The sequence below is a fragment of the Protopterus annectens genome, chromosome 2.part0 (genome assembly GCF_019279795.1).
Source record: "Protopterus annectens isolate FY-2018-M chromosome 2.part0, PAN1.0, whole genome shotgun sequence".
Classification (NCBI taxonomy): domain Eukaryota; kingdom Metazoa; phylum Chordata; order Ceratodontiformes; family Protopteridae; genus Protopterus; species Protopterus annectens.
Genome location: NC_056728.1, coordinates 1,962,360,637 through 1,962,377,583, shown reverse-complemented (window position 1 = coordinate 1,962,377,583; position 16,947 = coordinate 1,962,360,637). Strand labels below are relative to the sequence as shown.

The 16,947-nt window shown below is 39.7% G+C and overlaps 1 protein-coding gene across 1 annotated transcript in view; it reads right to left on the bottom strand.

Moving 5' to 3' along the window:
* TUBE1 (tubulin epsilon 1) overlaps positions 1-16,947 on the bottom strand; it is a 623,636-nt gene that overhangs the window by 527,957 nt on the left and 78,732 nt on the right. Inside the window, exon 5 of the mRNA XM_044061905.1 lies at positions 3,220-3,335. Within this exon, the coding sequence (XP_043917840.1) occupies positions 3,220-3,335 (116 nt within the window). The remainder of the gene's footprint in view (positions 1-3,219; positions 3,336-16,947) is intronic.

Sequence of the window (16,947 nt, the reverse complement as noted above, 5' to 3'; positions counted from 1 at the left end):
TCTGGTTGACTGACCTCTAACTTTGAAGGGAAGTTCCTTGTTATTGGAAGAGTATATAAAAGTTATGCAATTAGAAAGCTAATTAGATAATGTGATTTTAGAGACTGGCATACCCTTTCTTGCCTCTGAAAAGGATATGAATAACTTGTCTGACTTCCAGAATTCTTTAGTTCTGTGGAGACAGAATCTCAGTTGCCTATGTACATCAAGTTGGTGAAGTCTGTATTCTGCCTTGTTGGTATGGTTAGGGAAAAATACTGGAAGTTCAATTGTTTGGTTAATATTAGATTGGGTGCAAATGTTAGGAACAAAGGAAGGGTTAGGTCAAAGAGAAACCCTGTCTTTATGGAAGATCAAATAAGGAGGCTTGACTGAAAGTGCTTGTAGCTCTGAAACTCTTCTAGCTGAGGTTATGGCTACCAGAAGAATAGTTTTCCAAGAGAGGAATTTCAAATCACAAGTAGATGAAGGTTCAAAGGGTGGTGAGGTTAAGTGCGAAAGGACAAAATTTAAATCCAAAGGAGGGACGGGTTCTTTAAATGGAGGTCTCAGTAAGGAAGTGCCTTTCAAAAAGCTTAGTAAATAAACCATTTTCAAAAGCACCCTACAGCCTAAAATATTATAAGTGGCTACAGTCTCAGTGGGTTTTAAAGACTACAGGTATGGGTCATGAAGGTGGGAGTGTTGCCACGTGAAGTAACGGCTGAGGTTTCTTAGTCTTTTGTCTGGAAGGATGGTGCAGTATTCTCTTAACAACCTCAGCATAAACTAGTTTAGTGGAGGCGCTTTGTGTGAGTGTGCGTGCTGTGCTTACACTGCTACATATCCAACAGGGCTCCCAGGAAGATCATGTTTTCAGTTTTAGAGCTGACTTGGTCAGAATCAGGAAACAAATTAATCAGGCAGTGTAATCTGGAATTCATTAATGTCTGCATATCTTCCCTTGGGGAAGCTTCAATCCAAAAGTCACTAGACAGAAGAATAAATGAATGCACAGAGACCTGAGATAGGCAAGCAAATGCAAAACATTTGGTAAACATACCATGAGTAGTAGAGATGTTGAAGAGCAAGGCGGCAAACTGAAAATACTCCTGACATTCCCTTAACCTCAGAAAATACCTGCATTGTTTGTGGACGAGATGTGTAAGCCAGCATTCTTGAAATCCAATGTGTCCAGCAATGCCTCTGGTAAAGTTGGGGAAAGGTCTGCAGGTCAGCATTATGAACTTGTTCATCTTTTTTTTCAAATTTTGATCTCTGACGTGATAAATCCAAAATGGGTTTCCAAGAACTGTTTTGGTTTAGAAACAAGAAAAAAGTTTTGAGTAAAATCTCTTCTCTTGTGCCCTTCCTGAGAAGTAAAGAGCCAGAAATGTGCCTAGAATAGCTAGAAAAACATTACCTAAAGAAACAAGAATTAATTAGAGAAAACAACTGATGTTCTTAGACTATGGGTGAATTAAAGGTATACTTGGATGCTTAGGCACAATATTACTTTATACCAGAAGGCACAGGAATGTTTGCATTTTATAGATGTTTACAAAGGCTCTTATCCAGAGTATACAGTTCATACTGAAATATACTCTTGATTCATGCTCAAAAGGGATGTGAACCACACTCCATTTACTGTTGCTATTTGCTGTGCAGCCAATGAACAGTGAATGCTTTCATTAGATTTGCAGTATCACCAAAAAGAAACGCATCATGAGGAACAATAAGACAGTGTCTTCTTCCATAGAATTTTTCACAAGGCTAACTATACATCAGTTTGATTTGGATAAGGCTAATATCTCATTTTCTTACTAAAAATGAATTAAGAGAAAGTGGGAATTGGAGCTTTATTGTTTATTCTGGAACACCTGTTATGGAATATATGACTATTGATGAAGCCTCTGAAGTCTGTTGCATCAGTTTAAAACATTCATGCACAAGCCTGATATAATCAAATGCAGGAGACTGCAGCGATGTCTAAAGATAGATGTTTAGGAATAGTATATTTACTCCCAATAAGAATAAGCCAAGACCTGACCAAGCATCTGACGTTCCCCTTACAACTTACCAGTATCCGGGTCCCTAGATGCCTGTACTAAAACAGTACAAAAATACAGTAGGGAGAGCATAAGGAGACTTGTTGGGTGGCAGTGGAAGGGTTCATCTCAGCCTGGGCATAATAACCCCAGGTGTCTGGGATGGGAGAAGGACATTTTCACCAGCATTTTGATAACTATATTCATGACAGAAGTGTCTCATTCAATTATACTTAAACATCTTATATTTACTCTCCCAGTACTCTCCACATTTCTGATTCCAATTGATTCAGGACATTCAGAATGAACACGAGAAACAGACAGAATGACAGTCAGAAGGATAATTTCAATACTGAAGCCTTCTGTATGCAAATAGAAAACTTTAATGCCAACTCTCCATGCTAAATTCTTTCAGAGGTACATTACTCAAAGCTGACTGCACTACAGTTCTCCACTGAGCAAAATGGCAACCGTTTGGAGGAATAAAATGTACATAAAAGCAACTGTGAGCAAGAATTCCAAGGACAATAAAATAAAAATATATAGTGTGTGTTTTAAAATAATTTCAGATATCAGCAAAGTAATGTAAAATACCTGAAAGGCATGCATTCTTGAAACTGATTTTAGATCCTGGCCTGTAGAAACAACAAGTTATTGAACTTGTACTGAATCATTTACTTCAACAGCAAAAATGATTAGTTGGTGCACACGTTCCTTCTGTGAACTTGAGCTCCAATTAATAGTTATAGCTTTAGTTTGTACTCTTAAACTTTAGAAACATTCAGCTGCTGGAAAAGACTAAGACTAATGCCCGCTTCCAGTTTAAACCAACTATATTATGGTTTCCTGTAGCAATGATAATTTTAATGAACATCAATAGGTATGAAATGACAAGAAATGAATATAGCATGACACACTTTAAATGAGACACATGTACTCCCGACTACTTAGAAGGAGTTACAGGAGGCCATTATTATCCCTGTGCAGAGGCCTTGAAAAACTGACTAGAAGCCAACTGACAAGTCCAGAATGCTAATGCAGTAAGGGTCGACACAAAGAAAAAGCATTTATACTTCATTACATTACCCACAACTACAGTAAATAGATAGGTATATAGATAACACATGTAGATATAGTGACAACACCACAGCTTAATGTGCTACATTTCCTGTCAACTATGCATTTTTCTTACCAGTTGTTTCCTGAACCTGACACATCGGTGATGAGCTGTTTAGTGTCAAACACCTCTTGCAGTGGGCCTTGTAAGAGTTCATTGACAACACCCTCTTCCATGTCAATAAGTACTGCCTGAAAAGCACACTCCAATTAAAGTCTGCTAGTAACATCGCACATGCACTTTCTACCATATTCAAGAGGGCAAAAAAAAAATAGAATGGCACATGAAATATAGCCAAAACACAAATGGCAAGACTTGCACAACATATTACTTAAAATAAGCCACAGCTAGTGCCGTTTCTAAAACAAGCAGCTTGCAACAAATATTTTCTTTCATCAGTGTAGCCACAAAATAAAGTATGCATAATTTGCTTGTTTTAAGACTACCTAGTTCACCTAATCATGCTGTGTTCTATCTTCTGTATATTTACTGTAAGACAGTCACCATACCAGGAATTAACACTGCACAACAGAATCATTTAGTCTTCATTATGGAGACTAGTTCCTCTTAAGGCAAGTCTTTTGCTTCAGTTTTTGTTAATAGATCATCTCCTTGACAGACAGACTGAGCTACTGCACTGTCAATCAAGTCAACATGGCCTGCTCCCTCAGAAAGAACTAAATTTAGGTTTTAATTCTGTAATACAAGGAATAAACAGTACAAGGTACCCTGATGCATTTCCTTAGCAGAGCTAACAATGGATGCAGTTTGTCTTACATACCTAGTTTCCGAAACGTCTTGCCTTTTGATACTTGAATAATCAAAATGGCTAAATTTGTTTTTAAAAGTAAGCTCACTCTCATACTCTGTGCAGCAATATTCAGTTCTCTATGTCTACAAAAAAAAAAAATTACGAATCTAAAAAAAAAAGGTGTGGTGGGGGACTGTGAAGTAAATAGTGATTGAACAAGTCATCGTTTTTGTATGTCATCCATACATATTTTGATACATATCATTGTTTATATATAATTGTTATTAACTTCACACTTTCTGCATTACTAAAAATCTATGAATCCAAAAGTTGGGGGGGGGGGTGAGGACGTGAAGGTTGTCTCTCTCTCATGTACTGCATAGATGCTGTGGAAAACCTACATCTTGCTTTGGAAATAAAGTCCAACTTGCAATGCTTGGTAAGATGTGTTCTGAAGACCAGACCACTGCTTCACACAAATGACAGCTGTATAGATTCCTCTGAGGAAAATATAAAGCAGCCTCTCTTGTTCTTTATGCTCTGAAAGTTCAATGAAAGGGTTTACCTACTAAATTATAGCACAAAATTATGCAGCCAGCATACCATAATGAAGTAGCTTGTTCACCTGCAGGAAATTTCAACTTACTGGAAGAATACAGAAGCAAAACATTGTTCAGACATAACTCCTTGGTTCCAGAAATGTTTACAAAAAGTGTCTAAGGTACACAAGATGTAAAATATTATAGCAATAACCCACGCCTGGGTGTGGGTAATGCTGAATTTACCCACGGTTGGCGTGGTTTGGTCCTGAGGGCAAAGCCCGAGGGACCAAACAAAGCCAACCGTGGGTAAATCCAGCATTACCCACACCCAGGCGTGGGTTATTGCTATTATACAATGACATTACTTAAGAAAAAAAATAATTACTTTTCTTAAATAATGGCATTGTATAATGCCTCCTTGCTGCCCTTTCGCAGCTGTCTGGTCTTCTGCGGAAGTTCTGATGTACTGCGCATGCCTACGCAGTACATCAGAGCTGTGGGCAAAAGCAACGGAGAAAGCAAGATATCTGTTGCTTTTTACTGTTTCGCTATGTTAAATGGGTTTAACATAGCGAGACAGCTTTAAAATAAGCAACGGAGATTCTCCGTTGCTTATTTTAAAGCTGTCTCGCTATGTTAAACCCATTTAACATAGCGAGACAGTTTTGAAAAAAGCAACGGAGAAAGCAAGATCTCCGTTGCTTTTTTACAAACTGTGTCGCTATGTTAAAGGAGTTTAACATAGCGAGACAGCTTTAAAAAAAGCAACGGAGATCTCAGTTACTTTTTTTAAACCTGTGTCACTATGTTAAACTCCTTTAACATAGCGAGACAGTGTTTTAAAAAAGACTTATACTAATGGAAAAAGTCCGGGCGACCGGACCTTTTTCCATTAGTATAAGTCGATTTACAATGTGCACACTGGCCAATCAGCATGCACGTTTTGGAATATTAATGGGGGGGTCATGGTATAAATTCAGTTTAAGCTTTAGAATAAGACTAGAGGGAAGCTGGATTTTTCCTTACAAAGGGCTGTACAACATTACCTCAGACATAAAACAATGGTAAGGAAAAAGTAGCCTATCTTAATGGAAAACTATATGATATGAGCACATAAAAGCTTCCATTTCAGAAATACTTCTATAGAAATTATTTACTGAAAGAAGGCCCATTTGCTAGGTTATACATTTTAAAGTAAGTAAATGAGCAGGTGCAACTTATCAGTTTCTAACAAAGAATCCAAACTAAGACAATGTTTCTTAGGAGCGGCTAAAATGAAGAACCTCTTAAGAGCATTTTAATACTGAAATGGGAAGGTAAAGAAGGTTATCATGGAAGACATGATGATATAGCAGAACAATAAACTTTAAAGTAAGATCAAGAAAGGCCCAGGCTAAAGAAATGATTAAGATAACACAGGACATAAGAAAGATGAACTTGAAAGAGGTGTGACATCTGTCCTCTGGATCAGTGATCAAGGAGCATCAATCCTCACCAATGACAGTGGTGGGGAACATTCACTGTGAGAAAAATAGACACAGAATTTTCAGATGCAGCTGTATGCAACAAGTACAATTTCTCACACAAGGAATGCACACTCCAGTCCTGGAGCTAGACTTTCTCTCCAGACCCCAAATAAGACTCCCCACCGACCACTACAAAGCTGAGTGCGTAGCCAGGTGTTCCAAGCAAAGTCCTTCACCACTCCTTCTGTGAAATCAGTGCCCTCAGTGACCCTGTTCGAAGTAGCTATCACACATACTCTCTTTCAGCTTTGATTTTGACACACAAACACCTGGGAAAGGCTGGCACAGCTTACCTGCTTTGCAACCTCCACCCAGACTAATTTACTGCCACCAGAACACTCTAAACCAGCTACTTTAAGGCTGTTACCAGGGTACCCAATTATACTTGGTAGTGTTTAACCAAGAAGACAGACTTCCATAAACATGGAGCCACAGTGCCACTAAATAAATGCAAGTACTCTCAAAAGTTAAATATTTTCTAAAAGACCAGCCACGATGAAAGGTTTACATATATTTAATAATAAAAAACAACATTTAGCTAATCTCACTAATTTTTTCTAAATGACTGAAGAACTACTCTTCCCTAGTTAGTTACTAAAACAAGGCAAGATGAACATGGATGAGTGGCTTCTCAGGTCCAAAAACACAGTCCACACCTCACATCGCTCACTAGTATTCAAATACAATTTCAGTCCTGGCTACAGAATGACATCACATTGATCACCTGACTGTGGTTCCCACACTTCCCTCTCACTAGAAAATGAGCCAGGATCTGGCACTGATGTGTCACAATACACGCACAGAATTTTAGCTAAGTTATTACAGCATCTGGAAACTGTAAAACAATTCTAACACTTCTACCCTTCCTGCAGAAACTAACAAGCCATTCTCTGCCACCCAGAGACAGCAATTAGTTCACTACTAAGGACAACTGAGCAGGATCCCAGTCTTTTCACAGACATTGCGCCTCTGGCTGCATTCAGACATGTGAGATAAAAATCTTTATGGCCTAAACCAAGTTTACTTAAGGTTATCTGGGCTGAGCTTAACCTTAACCCCTTCCCTTCCAGTATCCTCTGTTAAAATATATACATTACATCAGTTACAACAATACAGTACAACATACATGTCCATTTCCTTTCTGTCCAGCAGGACCCACTGTTGATACAATTGTTAACACAAGCATCTGTACAAATCAGTTTGATATTGAAATGACATAATTCTTTACAAAACTCCAGCTAGCTATTCTGGCATATGTTAAACATGCACTGCCCTACTCCCTCTAGCAGAGCTGGCACTACATTACACCATCACAACAGATACGTTTTTTTCAGCATACCAGTAGGAAAACCTCTTCCTTTAAACAAATGAGATATTACAATAGTATATCTTACAGGTTCTTGTAAGATTTTACTACTCTGTGGAGAAAACTAATTTCTATTAGAGATCAGAATGCTAACTTTCAAGCCATTAGAATGAAGGCAGGAAAAAATGTAGCACATACCCTACTTGCTACATCATTAGGCTTTGTTTGAAAGAAAAGTGAAGAATTAGAAATGTGATCTCAAACAGCGAAGAAAATTAATGCTGTCTTGATAATTGCAGGTAATGAAAAGTAAGAGTTTTTGCTTTTGAAAAGTAAGAGTTTTTGCTTTTACTATCTTGAGAAGAACCTTTTGAAAAAAATGTATACACAAGGACAGCATAAAAATATTTCTCCCAATGCTTTGATAAGTCATCTTCAGCACTGAACCAAAGCTTAAGAAGTTAAGTGAAGTGGGATACAACAAAGATTCTGCTCACCATGCCTCAAATCCAGGCTGTCTTGTGAAACACCTACTGAAACTATTGATACAGATATTTATGAAAACTGTGACTTCAGCAGTATGTCAGAATACTGTCATCTCCCCGAAGATGAATGGCCGCTACTTTAGTGCTCTCACATAATTATTTGCTTATTGGGAAGCCTGAATAACTTATTTTCTGGAAGCACATTTGTTATAACCTGCTGATGAATAATGGCAATTGATTATACATTAAAATCACAATTTTCCCTTTAACATCTCTAATGCAAATAAAAAAGTAAATACATAAACAAATTTTATCGTTTTCAACATATGACACCAAATCAAGGTCATAATTAGATCTAAAAACAAACCAGTATTATTGTTTTCAACATATGACTTCAAGTCAATGTCATAGTTAGATCTAAAAGTCTTGACAGGAAAAGAAAGTAGCTCCAGTACTTAGTTATGCTTGTAATTATGACTACTGTAGTTTATGAAAGCTAGGTAGAATATTTTTTCTTACTGCATATCTTACTAATTTTATGATTCTATCAAACTTTTTCTTTATCAGATTTGTGTGTGTATTTGCATCTTACTAGTATGTGTTCATGAATGCAGAAGCTAATAATATCCAATATCATAGATATTCTATTTACAAATTATTCAGTAACAAAGATATCTTTCACATTTTCATTGTTTTTTTTAGTTTTCAGCCTTTTTAAATCTCTATAAAATAATTAAAAACCTTCACAACAATTTATTAAATCATGACAATTTTCACATGATTTTATTAAGGAAGTTACCATACCTGATAAATCTTTCTAAAAAAACAAACTATGCATGTATTTTCTCAATAAGAAAAAGAAAATAAAAGAAAGAAAAAAAAAGAGACAACGATAGTAAAGTTTAACAATATCTGTTAATTGGAAAATGTTGGTCAAAATGACTGCAGGTCTTTTCATCAAAATATTAGAACTTTAATTTGTAGGTTACTGGGGCAGTAGTAACAAACAAGTTATGTACTTATAATAATGACTGAGCTTTCATTCTACTTTGCTCAATATAACATGTGGGTCATCAAGCCACTTGTCAGACCCAACTCAACAGCATCAGTGCTCCAGCCTCAAGCTCCTTTAAGAATCTCCTTTTCTCATAATGCTCATCTCCCGCTAGCTACCTCAGATCTCGTTTTACGCCTTAAGACCTAGACACAACTAATTTTTGCTGCCATGAACCCAATGAACTCTAACAAGAAGATCCTTCACACCTTACAATTAGAGAAGGGGGAGGAATGGAGGGAGGGGGTTCACTTCAGACAGACTGAAGAGAGAGGATTTGTCATTATGGTAAGTATATAACTTTCATATCCTATACAGTCACCCCAATCAAACATGTGGGTCAGAATCCCAAGCTACAGAGACCTCAGGTGGAATCATGACAGGGGACCCTTCAGGATAGTAGCACCAAAGGATGGTCTAGCCCTGGAGGTACAATCTAACTTGATGTTTGATAAAAGTATGCATGGATGACCAGTTGGCAGTCTCACAAATATAATCTAGTGAATAGGCTCTGAAAAAAGCAGAAGTTGCCATGGCTCTATGGAATAAGCTCTTGGTTCACCAGAAAGAGGTTTGTTAAGTGTAAATGAATGCAATGCAGTCTGGCAGTCTGACAGCCATCTTGAAGGACGTACCATGGACACCTTTTTCCCAAATTTGTTATAAGAAAACAAAACAAAGTTGCTCATCCTTTCTAAATTAAACTGTTCTGGGAAGGTAGAAACACAAGTCTATGTACATCCAAAATATGCAACAAGTACTCGCCTTTGTTTCCATTATTCAGAAAGAAGCCAGGCAGATGAACAGGCTGTGAAATATTTGACTCAGAAGCCACTTTGAGGATAAAGGAAGGATTTGTACCAAGAGATACTCTGCCTTTTTTGGAAATTCAAGTAAGAATGACAAAACAGTATGTGGAGTTCTGAAATCCTTCTTGCTAAATCCTTCTTGCTAAAGTGATGGTTATAAGAAAAATGGTCTTCCAAGAGAGGTATTTAAGCTCCGACAAGGATGCTGGCTCAAAGGGCAGTTTTGTGACAACCTCCACAACAAAATTCAGATCCCAGGAAGGAAATGGATCTCTAATTATTGCCCTTAATAAAAATGTGCTTTTAAAAAATGCCTTGCATACATCAAGACAGGCTAATAAATGTACCTGAAGTGACAAACTAGAGCCTGAATCAAAAAGAGATACAAGAGAGCACAGGATGTCTGGCTATAGGGGCAGGAAAAAAAAAAAGAGTCAATGTTTTGGAGGCAAGCCCAAGAATTAAAAAGTTATGTACTCACCATAATGTTCTATCCGTGTTGTCCATTTTCATTCTTCAACTGAAGGGGTTTGGATCCAGGACTCGGATTCGACTCAGATGCTTCTTCCAGAACATAGGATCCTATAACTATGGAGCTTTTCTCTTTACCAATAATGCCCCACCAACCCAACATACCGGAGATAAAGTTGGTTACCTCTGAATACAACAGGACAGTGACTGAACAGAAAAAGGTCATCTGGGGCTCAAATAAGGAACAGAGATTCTCACATAACACTCTGCAATCTCACCAGAAGCAAATTAAAGGAGGGGATAGGTGGGTAGGGAGTTGGAAGAATGAAAATGGACAACGCAGATGGAATGTTATAGTGAGTACATACATTTTTAATCGGATGTTGTCATTTTCATTTATTTCTCAACAAATGGAACAGTTACCAGCTACCACAACCCTGGGAATATCCTAAGGAAGAATATTCCAGAGCATTGTAGACCCAAAAGCTGCTCTGTTCCTAGAGACTACATCCAATTTGTAACGAGCAAAAAAGGTATGTGGATTAGTCCACAGTGCGACTGTACAAATATCCCACTAGGATGCTGTAAACCAAAAGGCTGAAGAAACTACCACAGACCTAGTGGAATGGACCCTAGGAAGTTAAAGTAAAGATGAACTCAATTTTCCATAGACAAAAGTAATACCATCAGTTTACTATCTGGCCAATACAACTTTAGATACTAGACTGCTTAATCTGGTATGAAAAAAAGGAAACAACTAATCATATTTTCTACAGTGTTTGGTTCTATGAAGGTAGAAACAAAGTTGTCTATGAACATCCAATGGATGTAACATGCACTCTCCTTTGTTTCAAAAATCTGGAAAGAAAACTGGCAGATTAATGACCTGGTTAATGTTTGACTCTGAAGCTACCTTAGGCAAAAAATGGTTTTGAAGACGGTGCCTGGAGTTCAGATACTTTTCTAGCCAACATGATAGCCACTAGAAAAATGGTCTTCCAAGACAAAAATCTGAGGTCAGTTTTGGTTGAAGGTTCAAAGAGAGAGAAAGTTAAGACCTGAAGCATAATATTTAAATTCCAAGGAGGGGTAGGGTCTTTTAATGGTGGTCTGAGAAGAAAGAACTCCCTTGAGGAAAGCCAACTGAACTTTAAGTGATGTGAAACTAGTCCCTTCATTACAAATCAAACCTAAGAAGTCAAGGATAGTTGGAATAGGCTCTGAAAAAGGGGTCCAGGTCTTTGCCGAGTGCCCAAAAGACAAATCTTTTCCATTTACTTTTGTAGGTCTTTCTAATGGAAGCCTTATGGGAAAATATCAAAATATGATGGATGGAGATGATGAAGCCAGAGAAATGGGAACCAAATCTGATGAGGCCAAAAGGATTTCTGAAAAAACTTTGAAATTAATGGTAGGGGTAGAAAGGCATAATGGAGATAGGAGGGCGAATCCTGAACTAGAGCACATCTCGGTGATTCCCCAGTGGAGGGATCAGGGCAAAGAACCTGCTGCATTTGTTGTTGAGGGGAGAAGTGAAAAGATCATAGCAAGGCTGGCCCCAATGATGGAAAATTCTCTCCACCACAGTGACATTGTGAAACCACTCGTGAGATATTAGAATGGACTGCAATCATACTGGATTTCCCTGGGATGTGCACTGCCATTAGAAAGCAACTGGAAGAGATCACCCATTGCCACACTCTCACAGCTTCTCGGCAAGCAGGGTAAGATTTGGATCCCCCTTGTTTGTTGATGTACCAGACTACTAACATGGTTGTCCATTTGTATCGCAAGTGTCCCAGAAGTAAGAAAGTCTTGAAAGGCCTACAATGCTAGGACTGCTCTCATCTCCAGGACACCGATATGGGCTTGAGCCTCTAAAGGGGACCACATACCTTGGACTGTCCTTCACAAGTAATGCCTTCCCCACCCAAGCTGGGAAGTGTCCATGGTTACCATGGTCTTGTGGGGGAGAGAACAAAGGGACAGCCTTCATGGAGCTGGTTTGAGTGACTCCACCATAAAATATGTCTTTTGCACATTTGAATTATCTTGATTGGCATGGATAATGCATGATATAGAATAGATCATTCAGATGAGTCCATTGAAGAATTCTTGTATGGAACCTGGCCAGCAGAACAAGGACGATAGCTGCTTCCATGGAACCCAAAGCCTGAAGTATCAGTCAGGCTGGAAGAGATGAATTTTGTATCACTTTCCTGAATTTAGATTGTAGAATGTTTATTCGTGCCAAAGGAAGAGAATCTGATTGACTGTATCCAAACGAGCAACAGTGAATGCCAGACTTGACGCAAATTGAAATTTGTTGTAATTGACTGATATTACTAGATGGGAGCACAGCTGTGGTAAGTTTCCCCTTGCTTGTATTAGCTGATGTCTAGCTGAAGTAGTGAGGAGCCAGTTATCTAGATATGGAAACACTCAGAATCCCAGCAGTCTCAAGTGAGCTGCTACAACTGCCTTACATTTATTGAACAGCCTTGGGGCTGTGGTGAGACCAAGGGGCAGTGCTCTAAATTGGTAAAGACCATCTCCTTGCCAGAACCATAGGAATCTCCTGGAGTGCCTGTTCATTTTGATGTCATAGTATGCATCCTGAAGGATCTATTGAGCACATCCAATCATCCTTCTGCAGAAGAAGCAGAATGGACTGAACCATGACCATCTGAAACTTTGTATACTGAATGGACTCATATGCTGAGATGCAGAATTGCTATCAAGTCCCCTGTCTTTTTGGTCACCAAGAAGAATCTTTAGTAAGTTCTGGACTCTCTTGTCTGTGGGAACCTCTGGAATGACTCTTTCTAGCAGCTTTTTTTATTTCTAGGGAAGTGGCTTCCCTCTGACTGGATGGAACAGCTGGTATTTTCTTCCAAACTGTTGGAGGGGGATGGGAAAATGGTACACTATAACCTCTGTGATATAACCCTCTGCACTCCTGAATCTTTTGTGATAGTCAGGTTCTCTGGTGCAGGGACAGACAACCCTTGACTGTCTCGAGAGAGGGGTAGTCGGGCCTCCTTTCAACAGCAGTGATAGAGCCTGAGAAAGAATCTCTAGATCCCTGGTTCTGTAGACCAACTCTGCGATGAAGGTGGCATTTTCCGTTCGAGTTCTCCCTCTGCCTCTGGGGGAACCATCTCCACATGACTCCTGGAAAGAATCTTGGGACTTTTTAAATCGCATCTTTCTACCACCTCTTTGGTTCCTACAGAAGGGCCTTTGAGGGGTAGAAAGACATACACTCACAGCAGACAGGGTCTTTCCTACCTGTTCATAATTGGAGTGTGTGCCCTTAACCTTGGGGCACAAAGACATTCTGTCAAAGGGCACACTGATGAAAGAAGACTTAAATGTTTCTGCAAAATCACATAAGTGCATCCAGGCATGGTTTCCTAATGCTCATCTTTCAATCCAATGCCCGTGAGGTAACTTCCATAGAGTGTGACATCAACCTCATGGACGAATTAGATAGACTGAGGGGTGGTCAGCTAACAGGAAATTTTATTGCTTTCCTCAGAGAACATGGACCCCAAAACAGATTTGGTAAGCTCCTTGATCAAATCTCTTTGTAGTCTTGTAGAATGTGCCAAATAATTTATTGACCTAACAGCAAAGGTCGGTGAAGCTTAAAAATGCTTCCGAAATCTGTCCAGCACCCGGGAATCCCTATTATGGTGACGGACAAAGGAACTCTGTTCCACTAGTTCCTTTCCTGTAGCCATAGCAACAACCATGGCATCAGCAGGTAGTCTTCAGCAGGGGCAACAATCTTATCTGGTCTCTTAGGAATTGGTTCAACCATGTCCGGCTTCTTCCACGCCTGCCGAGAAACCAAATCTATGAGCTTATCGGCCGGAGAAGCCACCCAAAAGGTAGATAGGCCAGACCTGAAAGCCTCCAGAAACACCAATTCCTCTTGGGAGGAAGTATCAGAAGACCAACCACCTCTTTGAGGAGCTCCAGGATAATCTTCAAAGGAGACATCATCAGGCAGTGACCTGGGGGGCACTTCCCGCTCATCAAAATCAGTGTCCTCAATGAGATATTCCTGTGGGGAATCTAAGTGCCTCCTTTTGCATGTTCTCTTACAAAGGACTTCCTTTGTAGGATGTTCCTGGGAAGTATCGGAACAGATAATGCCTCAGTGGGCTGGCTGAAGGCTTGTTCAGGGACTGTCCCAGTGGAAAGGATGACTGAGGCTCAAGACACAACAGAATGAGGTGCAGTCGCCTGATCTTATGGGGACAGGGATGTCCGTTCTCTAGACATAAAGACCCTCCCCAGCAACTCGAACACAGAGTGTCTAGGAGACACAGAAGTCGATGAATCTGAAATGAACTCTCGGATTGTCAGCCCCTGCAGCCCCATCAGCCGTCCACCCAAGGAGAGAGTCAGATCCGAACTATCTAGCGCTGAGGCTCTGAGGGGAAGAGACAGCTCGGAGAGCTTCGGAGTAAACTCTAAGGCTCTGGACCCAGCGCCGATGCTTCAACTCCAAGCATCCTCCAGCTCCAAGATGCTCGGTGCCGGTCAACAGAGGAATCATCAGATTTGAAGAAACAATCGTTGGTTCTGAAGAAGATATCCCCAAGGATTTCAGATCCAACGTCTCTGAAACAGAAGGATGGATAAGAAATCAAAGGGGAAGTGATTCATAGTTGGTTGCCAAGCCCAAAGGGGGTTGGAGTTAAAAATACTACCATCTGTATTCATGTTCTGGGGAACTTTCTCATTATTCCTGCCCACATCTGCTTCCAAAGTCTTCTGGAGAACCAAAGAGAGGTGGTAGTGGAAGGGTGGAACTAGAATGCCTTCTGGGTGACATCTCAAGAGGTGTTGAAGGATGTCTAGAAGTAGGTTCTGATGGCAATGGAGGACTACAATTCAAAGGAGATCCTGCATTCCAAGTAGTCTGATCCACTAATGATGGATCCATCTTCCTTAAAACCTTGGCAGGTGGCTCTTCGGCAACAGCTGATGTCGAAGATGGACTGTCAAGAGATCTTTTTCGAGTCTCCCTGTCCTTACATTGAGAGGCACTTTTGGTTTGTCAGACTTCTTAGGGGTTTGGGCCTCAGTAACCAATGAAGAAGACTTTGAAGGAAGGAGACCCCCTCATAATTAACTTTTTCTTACAATCAATAAGGGTACAGGAGTTGAAGCCAGTGCAGATATCATATTCAGTATCCAAAATGTGCAGGGTCCAAACAAACACATTTCCTGTGGGCATCAGAATTTGCGATCTTACGCCCAGAGGAAATACACCTTTTAAAATCCGAAGGTTTATCCAACATATTTTAAGCAGAAAGAAAACAATTACCATTACAGAAACTTGTACCTACCCAGTAACCTACTAACTATAAGAAACTACAACAAATATAAATTTTTTTTTTAATTCACCCCGGGGATCACTTCTGTGGCTCTGCTCGACAGGGGCACAAGAAAATAATTTTCTTGGGTGGCGAAAGCCAGGGTACCATTTGGCTATGGCTAATAGCCTAGTACCTACCTATGAACATATGACTATTAGCAGGTAGATCTCAGTTGCCCAGAGCTGCAAGTCAGAAAAATCTTTTCAGCACAACAAGAAAAGTAGATGTTTGCATTTCTTGTTGCTATATTCATTTTCACACATGTAATGTGTTTTACTGCTGCTGCAATGGATTTTGCAAATTCAGTATCACTATAAAATTACAGTGAGAAAAAAAGTGGTGTGTGTGGTCTGCCTTTTAAGTGCAATTGACTTGACTGGGCCAAGGCAGCCCACACAGCTACTGCTATAGTTAGCACTACAGTGCATTCAGCTCTGTCAACATTAATTATTTAATTCTAGATTAATATGTAAAAATCATTTAAGGCAAGTGGGATTTTGGCTACCAAATCCAGCCCGTTAACAAAGCACTCTTGTCAAGCAACAACTTGACATGCCCATTCTTTCTGAATAATTCACACTACCACTAAAACCACAACTTTTTTTTTTAAACTGTCCCCATATGTTCTACCTGTTCTGTCATCAAACCAATAGTCTGTTTGCTACAAATCTGTAGCTAAAAATATATGGGTGTGCTCTCTTCCTTTTTGAGATGTTCTCTCACACCCACACCGCTTGGTGAATCAATCCATTCATTCCCAATCACACAGCAAGAGTCTACCAGGATAGGCCAACATTCAGACAACAATTATGGGTGGTTTGTGGTTTTTCCTTTAGCTCTGTCTCCTTGTGTGCAAGCCCAGCTAAGCAGGGGGCTGTACAATGGAATGTCAGCACAGGCTGCTCCTCACTTCCACAAGGGACATCGCCAGCAAGAACCCTCATCCCCTTCCCTGAAAGATGGGAACTGAATTCCCTGGTCTCCACCAGAGAAATACACTTCCCATTGTGCTCACTGAACACTTGCAACCCCCTCCCTCAGTGGCGAGAAGGTCACAATCACTTACTCCTCGCCCTCCTTGCCAGTCTCCTCTAGGGGCAGGGGCCTTTAATCAAACCCCAATCATCTGGTTCACAGTACAGGCTATCTTCCTGTGCCATGACAGTCAAGTGTCAGACAATAAAAAATATTGCTTATATAGATACCTGTTGTTCCTGATCTGATTTTTCTATGTATGTGGGACAGGAAGAAAACTTTAACAAAGAATTAAAGATCACATACATGCATTAAGAAGGAAAGTACAAGGACCAGAAGGGAATAGAAATGAGGATGTTAATGTTGCAACAGAGATCCATTTGAATATCTATTGTCATAAGTTTATTTACACAACTGTACTATGTTTATTATTAGATAGATGTTGCAGTAGCCTAAGCTACCTGGGATGATGATCAAAACTTAAATAG